The following is a 16018-nucleotide window of genomic DNA, read 5'->3' on the forward strand; positions in this document are numbered from 1 at the left end:
ACTAATAATGAACAACTAACTTTGTCAGAATTTAAAGAATCTTGTTGTTCATCTTCAACTGGCCATGGATATTGATCTTTACTAGGAACTGGCCAATGATGGTCAAGCATAGAACGTCTACGTTCCTCTAATGTTCTACTTGCTTGACCACCACCGCTCACCTCTTTAATCTCTTCTTTCTCCTTTTCTTTCTCTTTCTCCTTCTCCTTCTCTTTTTCTTTGGTTGTCGTTGTATCTTCTTCCTATGATTTTAATAAAAAATTATTATTGGAATTATTATTGGATAATTGTTTTGATATAAAAATTTAATTTATTAAATATAAATATTAATGTACATTTTGGAGATTGGTAGGAGTAACGAGATCTCTCTCAAAGGCCTTTGGAAAAGCGTCTCCATCTCTCTCGGTATAACTGCATACGTTTTCAGCATCATCCGCTGTTAATTCCGGAAAATTTTCTTCTTTTTCTGGCGACTGACATTTCACATTCTCAGTTTGCGAAGGTTTCTTCATATAATAAATTTCTGGTTTCTTATCTAAATTTCCAGATTCCGTATGTCCAACACGCATATGCGCGATATCGTAATAAATTGCAGCATTCACTACAAATTCCATTGGTGCAATAACACCATAAGATTCAGCTCCATGTTCAATTACAAGAGGATCAGAGACATTAGGATCAAACATTACTGCATTCGGTGTAACTAGCAATACTCCACCAACAACACCCTGTAAATAAAAGTAAAAATAATTTTAATAACATAAAAGAACTAATAAGAAAACACAAAAAAGCTTTATATAAATAAATTGAGATATAAACTTTACCTGACCATCTGTGATATGACGAACAGTAATTTTTAGAAATCTTTCTTTGAATGGCTGTTCTTCCTCTTCTATAACTGTATTTGTAACACCAAGAGGTGTTTTTACTCTTTCCATATGGCTTGATTTGGGTGACACAGGCCTCAGGTTATCCAAAAGTTCTATAAAAAATAATATAATATAGAGACTTTTGATCATATTAATTATTTTGAAGTATTTTTTATAAAATAGAAATTACATATTGAAAATTACATATTATATAAAATATAAAAAATTTTAATATTGTAAAAAGATATAGTAGTTGTTTTATCATATTTAATTCGAAGCGTTTTAAATTTTAATTTACATAATACAACATTTAAATAGTAATATTGAACTTAATAAGAACAACAAATACTAAAAATAATGACATAATGATTATAATATACTTGTATTTTATATAAAATAAAATCAATGTATATTTATTTTTCATTTATTTTTCAATATATTATAGGTTATGTTTGATGCACATAATAACGCCATATGCTTTTCATAGTTTACATCATGACGTTGATCAGCTGGTGTATTATATGTATACAGTCAGTGATGAAAAAAATTAAAATAAAAATGCATTGACTTTTCAAAGATTATTTTATACATAGAAATAAATATAAGATAATTTTTTTTGTTTGAAACAACTTAAAATTATTAAAGTTAATTATTTGCAAATGCACATAGTGAAATCGATTAAATATATTTAATGAATTATATATTATTATATATTTCTCCAATAAATCGTAGAAAGACAAATAATTTAATTAGATTAAGTTTTAATTATCGATTAAAATGTCTGGTACACTTGATATAAATAGATCATGAAGAAAAACGAACAGAATGCGCGGGAAATAAAGACAACAAAGAACACGTGACACTTTAAAAATCGATTCATCATTTTTTTTTCATATACACAATTATATATATCAACTAAAACTATATATCTTTTTTTACTTAGAACATATTTTGTGTTTTTGATGTTATATTTAGTCATCTATTCTTTTGATTTTACGAACATTAACTTTCTGACATGACAGTGTAAAGTGGCGCCATCGAATAATCAGTTTATGTTTACTGCGAATCTCTTTCAATATATATTTATATATTTTCACTTCAATAATTGCCATCAAAATGTTTTATTATTTATTTATTTGCACCAGGTATACTATTTTTACTTTTATTATATACTTGATTACTATTTCACTATATAAATAATAATCTATCAAGAAATTCGATGTTTCTAGCAGCTGTTACAAGTCACAATAAAATATCAAAACGCTTCACCATGCAACAAATGTAAATCGAAAACAAAATTGGCGCGAACGCCTTTATGAATAATGGAATAGAAAACTAAATGGTGTGCATTCAGGTAAGTCGCATTGACTTACCTGGCCAAATATCAAGATGAATTGGGTCTCGATAATATCTGACTCTACAAAGTGTCGCGTAGAATGTTAATACTGGTATATTGCATATATCGAATAGATAAGACATGGCGCCTATGCTTGCTAAACTTAATATACAGTTTTGACATATACTGTAACGTTCTCTTAATATTAGTTTTTGCATTGAAATGAAAGCAAATTTCGCCAATGGCACAGCAAATTTTATAACCATATGGTATTTTTTTTCTTTTGCTTTCATCTAATTACATATCGAGTTAATAATATATGATGTTCAAAAAAAAAATACGATATTAAAATGCGTTACAGGATAGAAATAAAAATAATATAATATTATAAAATCAAATACAAATTCAATACAAAATCAAATAAAAAATAACCTAGTAATAGAATATAGAATAGAATATAATGCTTACACATTATGATATATTATATTTTAATTATAAATCTCTGTAGAATAGAAATAATATATGGAATGTCATATTTATAATTCTATCCAATTTAATTATTAATAAACGATTTAAAATCTTTATTTATTAACCAATTAAAAACAAATTACATATATTATACTTGCAAAAGATAAGATTGTATTGCGAATAAAACATAAAAAAAAAATCTTTAAATCTCACGCAACATTGATTTAGTTGTCATCAGCATTGATGATTAACATTGAAAATCAATAGAATATATTAATATTTATAAAAATCAATCAATTTTAATATATCTGTCTTTTCTCATATCGCTTTACTTTTTATTAATCGTTAATAGGTTAAATAAAATTTCATACATACTATTGGCCAATTTTGAAATCATTTCACGTTCAATTTTTTTAACGAATGAACTTTTATTACGGTGTGAAATAAATAAAAATTACCCTTTTCCTCTGGAGGTAGGTCATCCTGGGACTCATGATCGTGATAAGGATCCGGACTAGGTGCGTCGGCAGTTCCGCTTTTTGTTTGACCTTCTCCTTCCACGGGTATCCAAAGTTGCTGGCCAGGGTAAATGAAAGTACTTCCTAGTCTGTTAAATTTGCTCAGCTCGGATGGCGTTGTATCGAATCTTGCGGCCACCGACGTCAGCGTGTCTCTATCGCCCACCTGCGCCAAAGAAGACAAGAATTAGCTACGAGTAATTGATAAACAAGTCTCATAAGGAAATACATATTGTTCACGAGTATGGGCGGGGTCGTTTTGCTAGTTTGTTTCGCACCAGTGACGAAAGACAGAAATAGATTAACGGTAATGGGGAAAGATAATGCCTATTGTATTGCGGAGCGCATGAAACTTCACTCGAGAGTTAGATTTCACTTAGAAACGCGGAAATTGATAGAAAACTATCTTCGTTGACCGGAATTAATTAAGATATACGATTAAAATCATATAATAGAATTTTTAAAAACACGATCAATGTAAAATTTGCAGATTGGTTGAGAATTTAGTTAGTTTTCACATCGATGACCGCGTAGTTACCCTTAAATGCAAATCACTAGTTAGTGATTGCGTGGGAATAATGTGCGTGGTGTGGTTTTCGTTGAATCGATATGAGAATGGTTCGAAAGCCAATCAAGGAGATTATCGATCGCGAGAAGTGGCATGCATCGATGGCGATCCTGCATCTGGACGCGTCGTTGACGTGCCACCACAGACCAGGCGGTTTAGAACCCAGGCGAATATCGGTGGAACGCAATTTCATGGACCAATGCTGACGCAACGTCATAAACTTTCAAACGTCTGACGATCATATCCTCCATCGAATTATTTCGCGAGTAACAACTTCATTTCGAAATATCGTATTTACTTAATTCATTTGGTTCGTTTTCAGTTAACAAATTTAATTATAGGTGAAAATATGGATAAATTCGAAATGACTCGTCTTTATAAACTTTTTTTGATAAATACAATACGAAATATAATATTGTTCTCAATCTAGAAGAACATATATTGATTTAAAAGTTATCTAACCTAACCTAACCTATCTTAATTACCTTGTTTACTACTACGTTAAACTTGTAAATTGTCACTAGATGATACAGATAGTCCTAGCGAGTTTCTACTATACAGAACCGAGACAATGAAGTTAGATAGGATAAGAAATGGAATAGTTTCACCAAGATAAGAAACATTTGTCATTTTGAAATGTTTCGAAGCATTATGAAATATCAGAGAGGAACGTTTATGCAACATCTAACGTCACGATACATTTTGAAACATTATAACGTTATGTGCACAGCAGTTCCTGAAACACAATACCCATAATGTTCATGTAACGGTTCGCTGTAATGTCTGTGCAATGGCACCGGTATCGTCTTGCAAGGTTCCCTGCAACGACGTTACGGTACAATGTTCTCTGAAACGTTACTTATCCTCCGTGTTTCAGCTACGTTTAAATGTTTCGTTTCATCTTCATTTCTTCTTTCCCTCCTGTTGCTGCAAAGCAAGATGAACGTGTAGAAAATTGAATTCACGCTTTCACTTCAATTTAATCCCGTGAAGTTCTTTCTTTATCTAGCAGAAAAAATACAATCACTTTTTTTGATTAAAGTGAAACAATTCTTTTCTTAAAAATAACGTTCAAAGTATCCTTTAATCTTTTTTTTACCGATCCTAAATTTTAACGTATCATTTTTTTCACAAAAAACATATTTTGCAATTATTAATCATTTATATACATTTTCTTTATATATATAAGCAAAGTAAAGAAGTAAAAATTTACTCCTGAAAGAATTGTTCTACTTTTTTTTTCTTTTTATTGATTTGAATGTACTATAGATCATAATTTACATACCGAATATATTAGTGCATTATTATCTTTATTAAAATTCGTCTCAGAAGAGTTAAAATATCTCCTTTTATCCGGCTATAAGTATATTCACGCGATAACCAAAAGGACCATTAGGACATTTGCATAATCCGGCAGAAATGGCGTGCAAGGAGAGATATCGAGTAACAGAAAATTGGAATTGAAAGAGAGGACTAGAGACCATTCGGTCCATTACTACGACTCTCCGTATAAATTCATGTTCAATGGCCTTTAATGACGCCGTATCATTAAACAGACATCGATTTTCCACGATTTTCTAATGACATATCATTGGTTGGACAAATGTTTAATCAGGCTTCGGATATTATCCTTGTTAATAATAAGTTGAGCATCGCGTTGATACGGCAAGTACAAGCGAGAGAATCAGCATAGCGATGGCTGACGAGACACGATCTACGTGGTAGAATTTAGACGTGACAGGCGTTTCAATCGACGACGAACAGACGAAACGTCTGATTATAACACGACTCGATCTACTTCCGCGTATGACAATTGACGCGGCTGTAGTGAGTTTTGTGAGGGATTGAAATCGTGGAAAAAAGAAGGAATATAAATTAAATAAAATAGAGAGAATGTAAAAAAGATTTTTAGTTATCCTGAATTTGGAAATGTTAAATAAATTCTCAATTACAAAAAAAAAAAATTTACAAAATGTCTTAGCCTGTATTTGATTGAAAATAATTTTTAATTTGTTATAGTTGGTTTAAGATTGAGAAAATTTGATTGAAAATATAGTTCCAATTTTTTTTTTTTTTTTACCAAAGAGATTAATGGAATCCTTTGTTTCCCGCATTCCATTATGAAATAAAAAGAAACGAGTAAGAAGTAATAGTCATAGGTCCTCTAAGAAAGATCATCCAGGAGAAAAAGCGGTCCAAGTTGAAAAGTAGGATCGACCGAGGAAGACAAAAAAAAAGCACGGATCGGGGTGATGAAGCTTTTAAGCTGAAGAAAAAGAAAGAAGGTGGGGCAAGGAAAGAAGAGGGATGATGTTTTGTAAAACGGCAGAGTAAGAAGGGTGACACGGCATTGTTTCAGTTTCTGCGTCTTTAGCTTCACAGTGGCTCTCAAAATGAAACATCATTTGAACAAAATAACAAATATTTATTATCCGAAGAGAATTCACTTTTCCATCTCGACTTTCATTCGTTATTTTAATTGACTTTATTTACTGAAGTTAATGTACTTTTTACGATTTTTAAGATTTATACCGTAAAAAAAAAACAGATCGTTATTTCTGTCAGAGAATAATAATAACGAAATGCTTTTTAACGTTCTTTCTTCAATGTTTCGTATCAACTTGTAGTCGACAACAAAATATTGCCTCACTCAAATAAATTAAAAGATCAGACTGTTCAATCGGAAACGTTAATCGCAATAAGAAGAATTTATTATTAAATTAAAAACAACATTTTCATATATTTCTTTTAATTCTTACAACATATCAAGATCATTTCTCGAAATCCACGTACTACAAATAAAATAGCTTTGCAAGAGACAGTACATAACGATAAAATTTCTCGACTCGATTTTATATCTCGATACAAATTTAATAAAGGAACCGATTTCCAATTACCACCATTTCATTTCCAAATTTAACAAGAGATCGTTCGAGAGCTTTGAGAATGAGCACCTCTTTAGGGTGCTTGGGCTTGGAGAGGGAGAGCCATCCCATTCACAAAAGATCGCGCAAGAAAGCGCCCGTTGTCCCGATTCTTTCTTCCCTCTTTTTCTACGTAGCCGGGTTACCTTCATCCTCACCCTCCACTCCACCCCCTCCTCGAAAGAAGAACTTTTTTATTCAGGGTCGTCGCGTTTTCGCGGTTTACGTATCCGATAATAACTCTTCCTCCGTGCCTTGACATCTCAATACCTGCAACACCCCTTGCAATTATCCTCCTTATCTCTCGCACCAGGTGAACCTTTGGATCCGGCGTTATCCGACGATAAGACGTAACAGGGTAACGAGGCGAGGATGGAATTTAATCATCCCTCGAGAAGGGAAGGCTCTGCTTCGCGACAACTTTCATCCCTTATCGATCGATCAATTAATTAATCAGCCGAACCTTTGGATGACGGGTTTTATTCAGCTGGCTCTTGGCCAACCGAGTTCGAAACATCGACGCATCAAAAGGATATAATAGTCTTTGCCTCTAATCTGTCTGGATCTTTTTAGTTTCGAATCTGTGCGTTTTTTTAGTGGTAATAAAATATAACTGGTATCAAAAAATTTGAGAAATCTCTCTCCGATAATACGATGCTATATATAACAATATTTCAATCATTTATGATAAATAGAACTGGAATGATTCCAAAAGGGGAGAGGAAGCAGTATCAACATTTTTAATTTAGAAAGAATATCCTACGAAAGGTAGCGAAAGGTCAAATTTTCTCGTTTTCCATCCACCAGAGATCTTGGAGTTTCTTCGAGCGTGAACAAATCCTTCGAGGTTTCCACCCAAGCGGAGGACCTTTTCAAATGAAAAACTCTGCGCTTTTACTTCTTTCCGTCCATCGATATCGTTTCACTTTATTACGAACCTCGACTTTTACACGGGCTTAAAGTCCGCCTTCAAAAATCGCTTTTTCCCTCGAATTCTCGCCGAGTCATCACGCGAGTCACTCGTTAACTCGGTTGAATATTGCAAAAAAAGAGAGGGGGGAAGGAGATGGCGAAGATTCGCGACGAAAAGCGAATCGTCTTTTCGAGCTTCCTCAAAGGTGCGCCCTTTCAGGAAGATTTCGGTTAGCCGGAGATGCTTGAAACGAGCGGTCTTTTTAAAATCCTTTCTGAATAACGAATAGCTCGAGATGGCGTTGCTCAGTTGGAAAAATTCCGAGGGAATTGACGGTGGTCTTTAATTGGAAGACACGATGAAAAACGTCTCGAGAAGATCCGACCTGCAAACCGTGTGGAGAAGACGAAATATATCGATTTTTATCAAAATTTTCGAATTCAGATTTCTCAGAAATTCTGATAAATTTCACGTACTCTATTGCCATTCACATATCCAATAAAAGCAAATACACCGTCGTTGAACTATCTATATGCAATTGGAACTTCAATTTTTCAAACGCTCGATCATACGACTTGTTCCAACTCTCAAATTTCCTCACTCGAAATCAATCCCCAGAGGATGAACAATCGCGCCTCCAACAGCTCTATCCACGCCTCGTTCGTCATCGTTAGAATCGGCGTGGGTCCTGGATGACAGATAAAACAGCGAGAATTCGAATCGCAGGCATGAATCGATGCGCAAGGGCAGAGAGCGATTCTAATCGAAACGGGAAGATGCAGGATGCGCGGATTATAGGGCAGTCATGGTCGTTGGATAATGGAGAGAGATCCGGGGGATCGAACTCGCGAGAGAGCTCGGTCGAACTTTCTATAACGGTTCGAGCCACTCCGGCTCCAAGTATCTACGTGTTTATGTAACCACGCTAGCTCGTTACGCGCAGTCGATATTAAATTGATACCTTGGAAGATTTCGACGAAACGGTAATCGAGATTTTTCGTATCACGAACGGAGACTCTTGGAAGAAATCGCCACAATGTTCTCCTTCAAAGCTATTTTTTCATATTATCGTTTCAATCATGTTAAAAGATTCGGTGAAAAAATTAATTGGAAAAGATTCGATATATATAAATAGATAAGATAATTTAAAATTTTTGATCGTACAAGCATCGTTCGTTTTCTCTTTTTCCCAGAGAGGAGGGTAACACGCGAGCTGGAGAATAGAGCACTTACCGCGTAACGAATCGTTGATAGATCGGTAGAAATCTAGAAGAGTTTTTTTCCTTGAAGAAAGATCGATGTGGATCGAGACCTCTACCTTCTCTATATAGGATAATCGGCGACAGAAGGGAAACTATATACCGAGAAGCGATCAGCCTCGCCATTTGCGCGTACACACTGTTGTGTATACTAAGCGAATGAAAGTTGCTCTTTCACCGGATGCCAATGGATTTTAATTTGAATGGAATTTTAATTTTACGACGCGATTTCAATGAGACGATCCCTCCCCTTGTCAAATTTCACGCTTCCAGTGAAATTGAATTATCGAAAGGAATTAAAAATCGATAAATTTAAAACTTATCGTAAATCCTTTGCGGCTGTGTCCGGAATATTGAATATTTATATGCGACGTTAGAAAATTATCCCGTATCTCTTTCATTGAACGTGAAATAATCGAGATTTGGATTAAAACTTTAATCGAGATTGTATCGATCCATTGAATCCACGAGAGTTGCTTGTTGGATAAATTGGTAGTTGATTTTCTGGAGCGCGGCTTCCGGTTCCTGTCTCTTTCTTTGGCCTCTCCGTGGCCGGCTGCGTTAAAAAATATTCAGACGCGGAGGAGAGGGAACGAAAAGTATATTTGCTCGAGAAATTTCTCCGGAGAGTTCTTTGAAAGGATAGTACACACACATGGAATCACGATCTTGTTACAAGGTCACAACATAAGATTTGGTTCATAGCAATGACTTATAAAAATGTACAAAAATATGTACACAATATGATAATGAAGATTACGAAATATATATTTTAGTTTTCGCGTTATTAAGTGTTAATTTTTGAAGGAGTTTAAGTCGAAATACACCATGAAATATATTTTGAGAGAAGTGCTAATTACGACGTGTCGAAATTATTCGTGAAATACACGTTTCTTAAATATCTCATAATGAAAGAAAATGTGTAAAGCAATCGAGTTAACTGTACACTCTCGATTTCGTAATTTTTTCATTACACGAATGAAATCGATGTGTCAATTATTAGTTCGAGCCGCGCGAACGTAGACTTTCGATAGACCATTTAAAAATAATTATAAATAATATTCTGCCTCCCACGATATAATGCAATCTTTCAAATCCCACGCGTCTTTATCTCCCAAAGGTTAGACAAACGTCGTGGACGAACTCATTTTAGAGATCTAGAAACAATTTAATTTACTCAGGCTCAAAAAAAAAGATGATATCTTGCTATGACAATATCAAAATCTATCTAATAATCGATGAAACCGAATCAAGAAAAGTAGATCTATTATCTTGGATGGATAATTAATTAAAAAAAAAATTCAAGATCAAGAGTGGATCGATAGATCTTTAATAATAATTCAATTTGGATAAAGTGCTAATGCATCTTTGAAACAGCGATCGAAAGTACGCTCGTCCGATCTAACGTCCAATTCTTTCGTCAGAGGTCGGCGACTTTCATAAGAAGCTTCACGATTACTGCATTGCCTCTTTCTCCTCGTGAAATATTGTATCGATTACTGCGTGCATGCGACCCGTCGAGAAAGTGAGCGTCCATTTGCGAAAGAGACGTATGTGCTCAAGAAAGCACAAGCGTGGCGTTGCGCAACCACCAGACACCAAGGTGCTTGGGTAATTTTGTATAATATATATATATATATATGTGTGTGTGTGTGTGTGTGTACATATGCATTTCAACCCGTAGCTCGTTTCACCATAAATATATTCGCGCCAAGTAGATAGTGAGAACTTCCGCAATTAATTTTCCACCGACTTTTCCTTTTTTAAATATTTCTTCTCAATCGTTAATTATTATTCGCTTATTTTTCTGAAATTCTCGCGGATAAACGTGAAATATATAACTCTTAATTATAGCAGATATAGGATAAGATAGATCGTTATTACAAATTATATAACTAGTCAATTATTATTAATTCTTTTTTTTCCTTTTTCTTCTTCTTCTAAAATTTTATATCTCGCGATTTTAATTCTTATTGGTTAGTTGTTTTTATAATATGTTCAGGATCAGAGTAATGTATGTGTGACGTGAAAATATTACGTCACAGGTCCTATACGTGACAATGTCACCTCTGACGTGACACGTCCGTTAATAAAGTATTGTTGATTCGTATTAATTCTTTGCGGTACCACGATAAACTGGATGATAAAATTTATAATGGTTCACGAAACTTATCATTTAATTTTTTTTCTTTTGTGTCACAAATGGATTTCCGGCTGGAATTCGATATACGAAAAGTTAGGAAAAATTATAAGATTGAAAGAAACTTTTTCGCTTCACTTTAAACGTATGAACGTCAATCAATTATTTTATTGCTATTAATCTATAAAGTTCATATAAAAATCTATAAATATAAACATTGAAATTTCAATGATGATCTCAAAAACAAAAAAAAAAAAGAATAATATCTATAATTAGAAAGCTTAAAAAGGTTAAATAGATTTTTCATTTCATTTCAAAAATATACGAAAGATTCAATCATGATGATAAAGTGATATTACACAATTAGATAATCTGGTATCATTCATTAATTCGATTGATTCGTGATAAGCGAGGTAATGACGATTAGAAGTGTTTCCATCTCTGTAAATAAATATCTTCAACAAAGTTTAGAGATTATAAAAAAAAAAAAAAAAGGCGTATATATAGATGCTACTTCATTTTATAAGTTAAGAGGAAAATAAGCAAGCAATAACGGTCTAGAACATTATGATAATTGAAAATGAATAAGAGTTTCCTGACACTGACTGGTAGAGTACATACGCGACGATGAATCATGCCTAGCAACTTACCGAGTCTCGTGAGTTTAATAAAATCGATTGATCGATGGATCGTGCCGTTTTTTTCTTGCACTTTGATCTATAAATTGTTATTTCTTAATTCTTAAGAAATTCCTTTTGCGAGGTTAAGAAAAAAAATTAATCGTTGCAAATCACTATGATTTACGAATATTGCAATTTCGATATTGTGTGCACTGAATATAAATAGAACAATGAGTCAAAGTCTAAAGACAATAATAAGAAATGTATAATGTTATTGACAAGCTAAGCGACGAATTAATTTAATTCGATTATATATATGGAGACTATAAAAAGAATACTATTCGAAATTACGATTTATTTTATAGCGTTTGGTGCAATTAATTTTGGCAATTAAGAAAAAAAAAATTTATGCTACGTACGAATAAGAGAAAATTTATCGTGACACCGTTAAAATTATCTTTTCCAATAAATGAGGTAAATTAATGAGGTGCTTTATAATTGATCCCAACTTTGGAAAATTTTATTATTGATTATTTATCTTTGCCAATATTTAACTCATCCGTTTTGACGATATTTTACGGAAGTAATAATGATTCGAAGAATCATATTTTATTCAATAATAAAATTTTTTTTTAGGTAGACAGAAAAGGAACTAGTTAAGGTTAAGATTTGGAATAAACGGAATAACTGAATGCGGTATGCAAATAACCGGCGTGTGAATAGATTCGAACGAAGAGATATTCTCAACTTGTCGCATGAATCAAATGCATCGTAGCAGATTCAATCGATAACAGATATTTATGCATTCCCCAAGCTCGGGTTACGTTCGTTCTCCTTGACTTTCAATTCGAGCCTATTCGTCTTGAACTTCGTAGAAGAAACGAATATACTCACCGTGTAGGGGATGATGTTGAAGTTTAACCTCGTTCTCGAGCCATCCTCGCTTTCGCTATCTGTATCTGAAAAATATAGAACCCTGAATACAAACTTGATTTAGTTACATCGCTAAATTATTAAAATTTATTAAATATATGTGCGAATGACAAACTTTCTTTTCAATTTATTTTATTACTTCCTGCAAATTTGCTTTGTTTTTATAAAAATATGAATTTGTATTATTTAACAGAAATCTTTCGTGTCCTTATTTTCAGGAATTACAATCTTATTATTAGGTTATTAGATGGTTAAGAATTATATTGACGTTTGTGACAAAAATGCAATTATTTATGTGTTTCCTGATCTATTCACAAACTATTCACGACCATTACTGCGAAATCCATCATTGCGTATTACGAATTATAATTTTCTCTTTTTACTTTTCTCGGTATCCAATCTTGGAGACGAAGAAGCGCGAAAATGCAGGCGAAGCGATCAATATGATCGTTCGATTTCCCCGTTTTCTCCCGATTATCACACGTCGGTTCATTAATTTTCTCCGAACGAACTTCCTTCTTCTCCATTTCCACAAGCCTACGTGCTCCAAGATTCTAAATTGAACGAACCGTGTTCCCCAAACATAATCCCAGTTTCCTTGTAATCACGCGCCTGCTTTTACGTCGTTTGTCATCACGATTGCCTTCGAAGAACTCGATACGATCGAACTCGTATTGTTGTTCCCTGAATCGACCGCAAGTTTTCAAATTCATCAAGCTAGACAGTTCTCCTCGAATTTACGTGCAACGATCGTGTGTGTATACGTGACTGGAAATTTCACGCGATCGGTGATTTTAATGCTCGCATAAAATAGCTCTTGCTCGTGATGGAATTAGCTATTATACCGAAGTATTTAGAAGAGAATTCGATGATTTTATTCTTTGGAAAAAATTTCTGTCTTTTGCCACGAAGATAATTGATTAATGGTTAATTTTTTTTTTAAATTAAATGTCGTTTGATCAGCTTGACAAAAGTTAGAAGTTTTGGGAGATATTTTGATAAAGACAATTTTTTCTTATTCTAACAATTTTCAAGCGTCCAGTGAATTTTTAATAATCAATTTGGCATTATTCGATGCACTGAGATCCACGTGAGAAATGGTACACCTTTTGATGAAAGGTCAGTGAAATGTAACTCGATGGATAGCACACGAGTGATTAGATATTATTAAATTTATTCGAGAAGATAATCTATCGTGAGAAAGAGATTCTCTTTCAATTTTGTAATCATCAACATTTTGATTATGATTCTTCGAAACTCGAAAGTGCAGAACGTTAGCTCTTAGTCTATCATTCATCTTTATTCAAGATATTAATACGCTGCTTAATAATTTTCTTTGACTCGTGTAGAATTTAATTCGTGTATTCGATTCAGTCAGTTAAATTCTTTTATTCCAGGTAAAAGAAGAGGGATGGAGATTTAAATCAATTTTATTTCAAATTAATTTTTAATTTAAATTCAAATTATTCGATTCGATTAATTAAACTATACAGAAGACAAATTGATCAACTTTATTGTAACCAATTATTTGATTTCCAAATAATTAAAGATTGAAAGTTTTGCAAATTATTAAGAAAAATTTCAAAATTCTCGAGCGTCGATTCCAATCGATTAATTTTTAAAGTTAAAATTAAAAATTTTCAAAAAAGGAATTGATTCGTTTGATCTCCGAATGATTAATCGTCGATTCGATAAAATATCCTCTGTGCAAATTTTTAATTTTCCGACCAACAATTCTTAAGCTTGTTATCAATAAACTTAATTTCACGCCTGTTTCGAATCTATATATACCTGGAGTGTAAAACATCGATCATTGCGCACGTGATCACATTGCTCGTTTCTTACTTAAATGTCTTACGAATGTTTCTTACAAATATACCTGTGCTTCCAAGAGAACTGTGTTCGAAGTTTCTGTAGTTCGGACAGGGAGAGCTGCCGGTCATGGAGAAGTACACGACATAGTCGCGATATTTCTTCTCGTAGATGTAAATTTTGCTCGGCTCGTAGTCCAATAACTCCCAGGACGAGCAGGACATGATCGAATCGTCACTTTCAACTGAACTTCTCCTCATATTTTCCTCCAATTTTTTACACACATGTTTTTTAGTTATTTTATTTCCAATAATCGATAATTCAACAAACTTTAAGATGTGTGTAATCTTGTCAAACTTCCTTATTTATATCTCATATTTTTTTTATCGAATCTTATCTGTACACGATATCCACTATATCAATTTATTTAAGCTAATATTATAAGATAAATATAATGGTGAATCGATAAGAAATTGAATATTGGATGGATATAATAATTTGAAGGAATTGATGAACTCGAAATTGATTATATAAAAATGTCATATCGTCTTTGAACGTGGAATCTACGCGTCAATTGATTGATAAATAGAAAATAATAAATTGACAAGAAATTGATATTAAGTTGGTATTAAGATAAAATTTCAAAAATTGAATACAACTGCTTCTATATTCTGAAATTTGAAATTATATCTATCGTTATCTAAATATATATATATATATAATTAGACTGGAAAATAATAAAGTGATAAGAAATGTTAATGTTAGATGATCAAAAATATACGTACTATTTCACATAATTTAAAATTCAAATTTAAAGTAATCGAATCTTTTACTTGTTCTCTGTATATTAATCGATTAAACACTAGAATATATGATAAATTGACAAAACGTTGATATTAAATGATAAAAATTTCAAGAAGTGAACACATAATCTGAACTTTTTTAAAATTTTAACATCGAATTCGTCACATCTGTTTCTCTGAACGTGTACATTAATCGATTAAGATCAACACAAGAATACGAATTGGCAAGAAGATAATATTATACTCAAATGTTCGAAGAAGAAATTGGTGAATTTGAATCGACGATTTAGAAAATGAAGGTTCCGCTGGTAACCGGAACGCGAAACGGAACGCCACTGACTTTCTAGCACGAATGGTGCTCGTGTTTCGTGTGGGTCAGCCTTGAGACCTCCGGTCGACATTGACTCGCTCTTAGGATGCTTCTCGAGTCTTTATGGATCGAATAAATAACTAGGAAGCTAAGGAAGAAGAGTTGCAACCGTCGATCAAAGGATAAAAATTAATCCTAAAATTATATTTACGATTTTATATTTTTCATTTTGAGTTATAATTATTGATTCGAATTTTTCCATTCGAAAATGTAAATCTTAGAATTTGAATAATTAAATATTGTATGTATTATATAATATGATGTGTTCATTTATGGACTAATATTTCTGATGAAAAAAAGTCTAAAAAAATAAAAGTTTTATTTGTAACAGTGATTCGATATTATTTCTATAATTCTTTTTAATAATAAATTTAATAATAGATAAGATTGTTTTGATAAATGTCGGAAAAAATATTAGAAAATATCAAGATGAAAATTAATTTATTAAAATTACTCGGTTAAGATTAATTGAACAATTTTGATAT

At 32.6% G+C, this 16018-nt stretch overlaps 1 protein-coding gene across 48 annotated transcripts in view; it reads right to left on the reverse strand.

Annotated features, from left to right (window-relative positions):
* The window catches only part of LOC107997602 (TLD domain-containing protein 2), a 178978-nt gene that overhangs the window by 38337 nt on the left and 124623 nt on the right, over positions 1-16018 (reverse strand). For 34 of the 48 annotated variants that reach the window (XM_062074716.1, XM_017056315.3, XM_017056313.3 and 31 more), the window contains 5 exons: positions 12510-12574; positions 3132-3357; positions 825-982; positions 336-728; positions 21-242 (listed from right to left, as the gene is read on the reverse strand). In XM_062074716.1, coding sequence (XP_061930700.1) covers positions 21-242; positions 336-728; positions 825-982; positions 3132-3357; positions 12510-12574 — 1064 coding nt within the window. The remainder of the gene's footprint in view (positions 1-20; positions 243-335; positions 729-824; positions 983-3131; positions 3358-12509; positions 12575-16018) is intronic. The other 14 variants (XM_017056316.3, XM_062074711.1, XM_062074712.1 and 11 more) reach the window with 3 other exon arrangements.

This window comes from Apis cerana, linkage group LG5 (assembly GCF_029169275.1).
Source record: "Apis cerana isolate GH-2021 linkage group LG5, AcerK_1.0, whole genome shotgun sequence".
NCBI lineage: Eukaryota > Metazoa > Arthropoda > Insecta > Hymenoptera > Apidae > Apis > Apis cerana.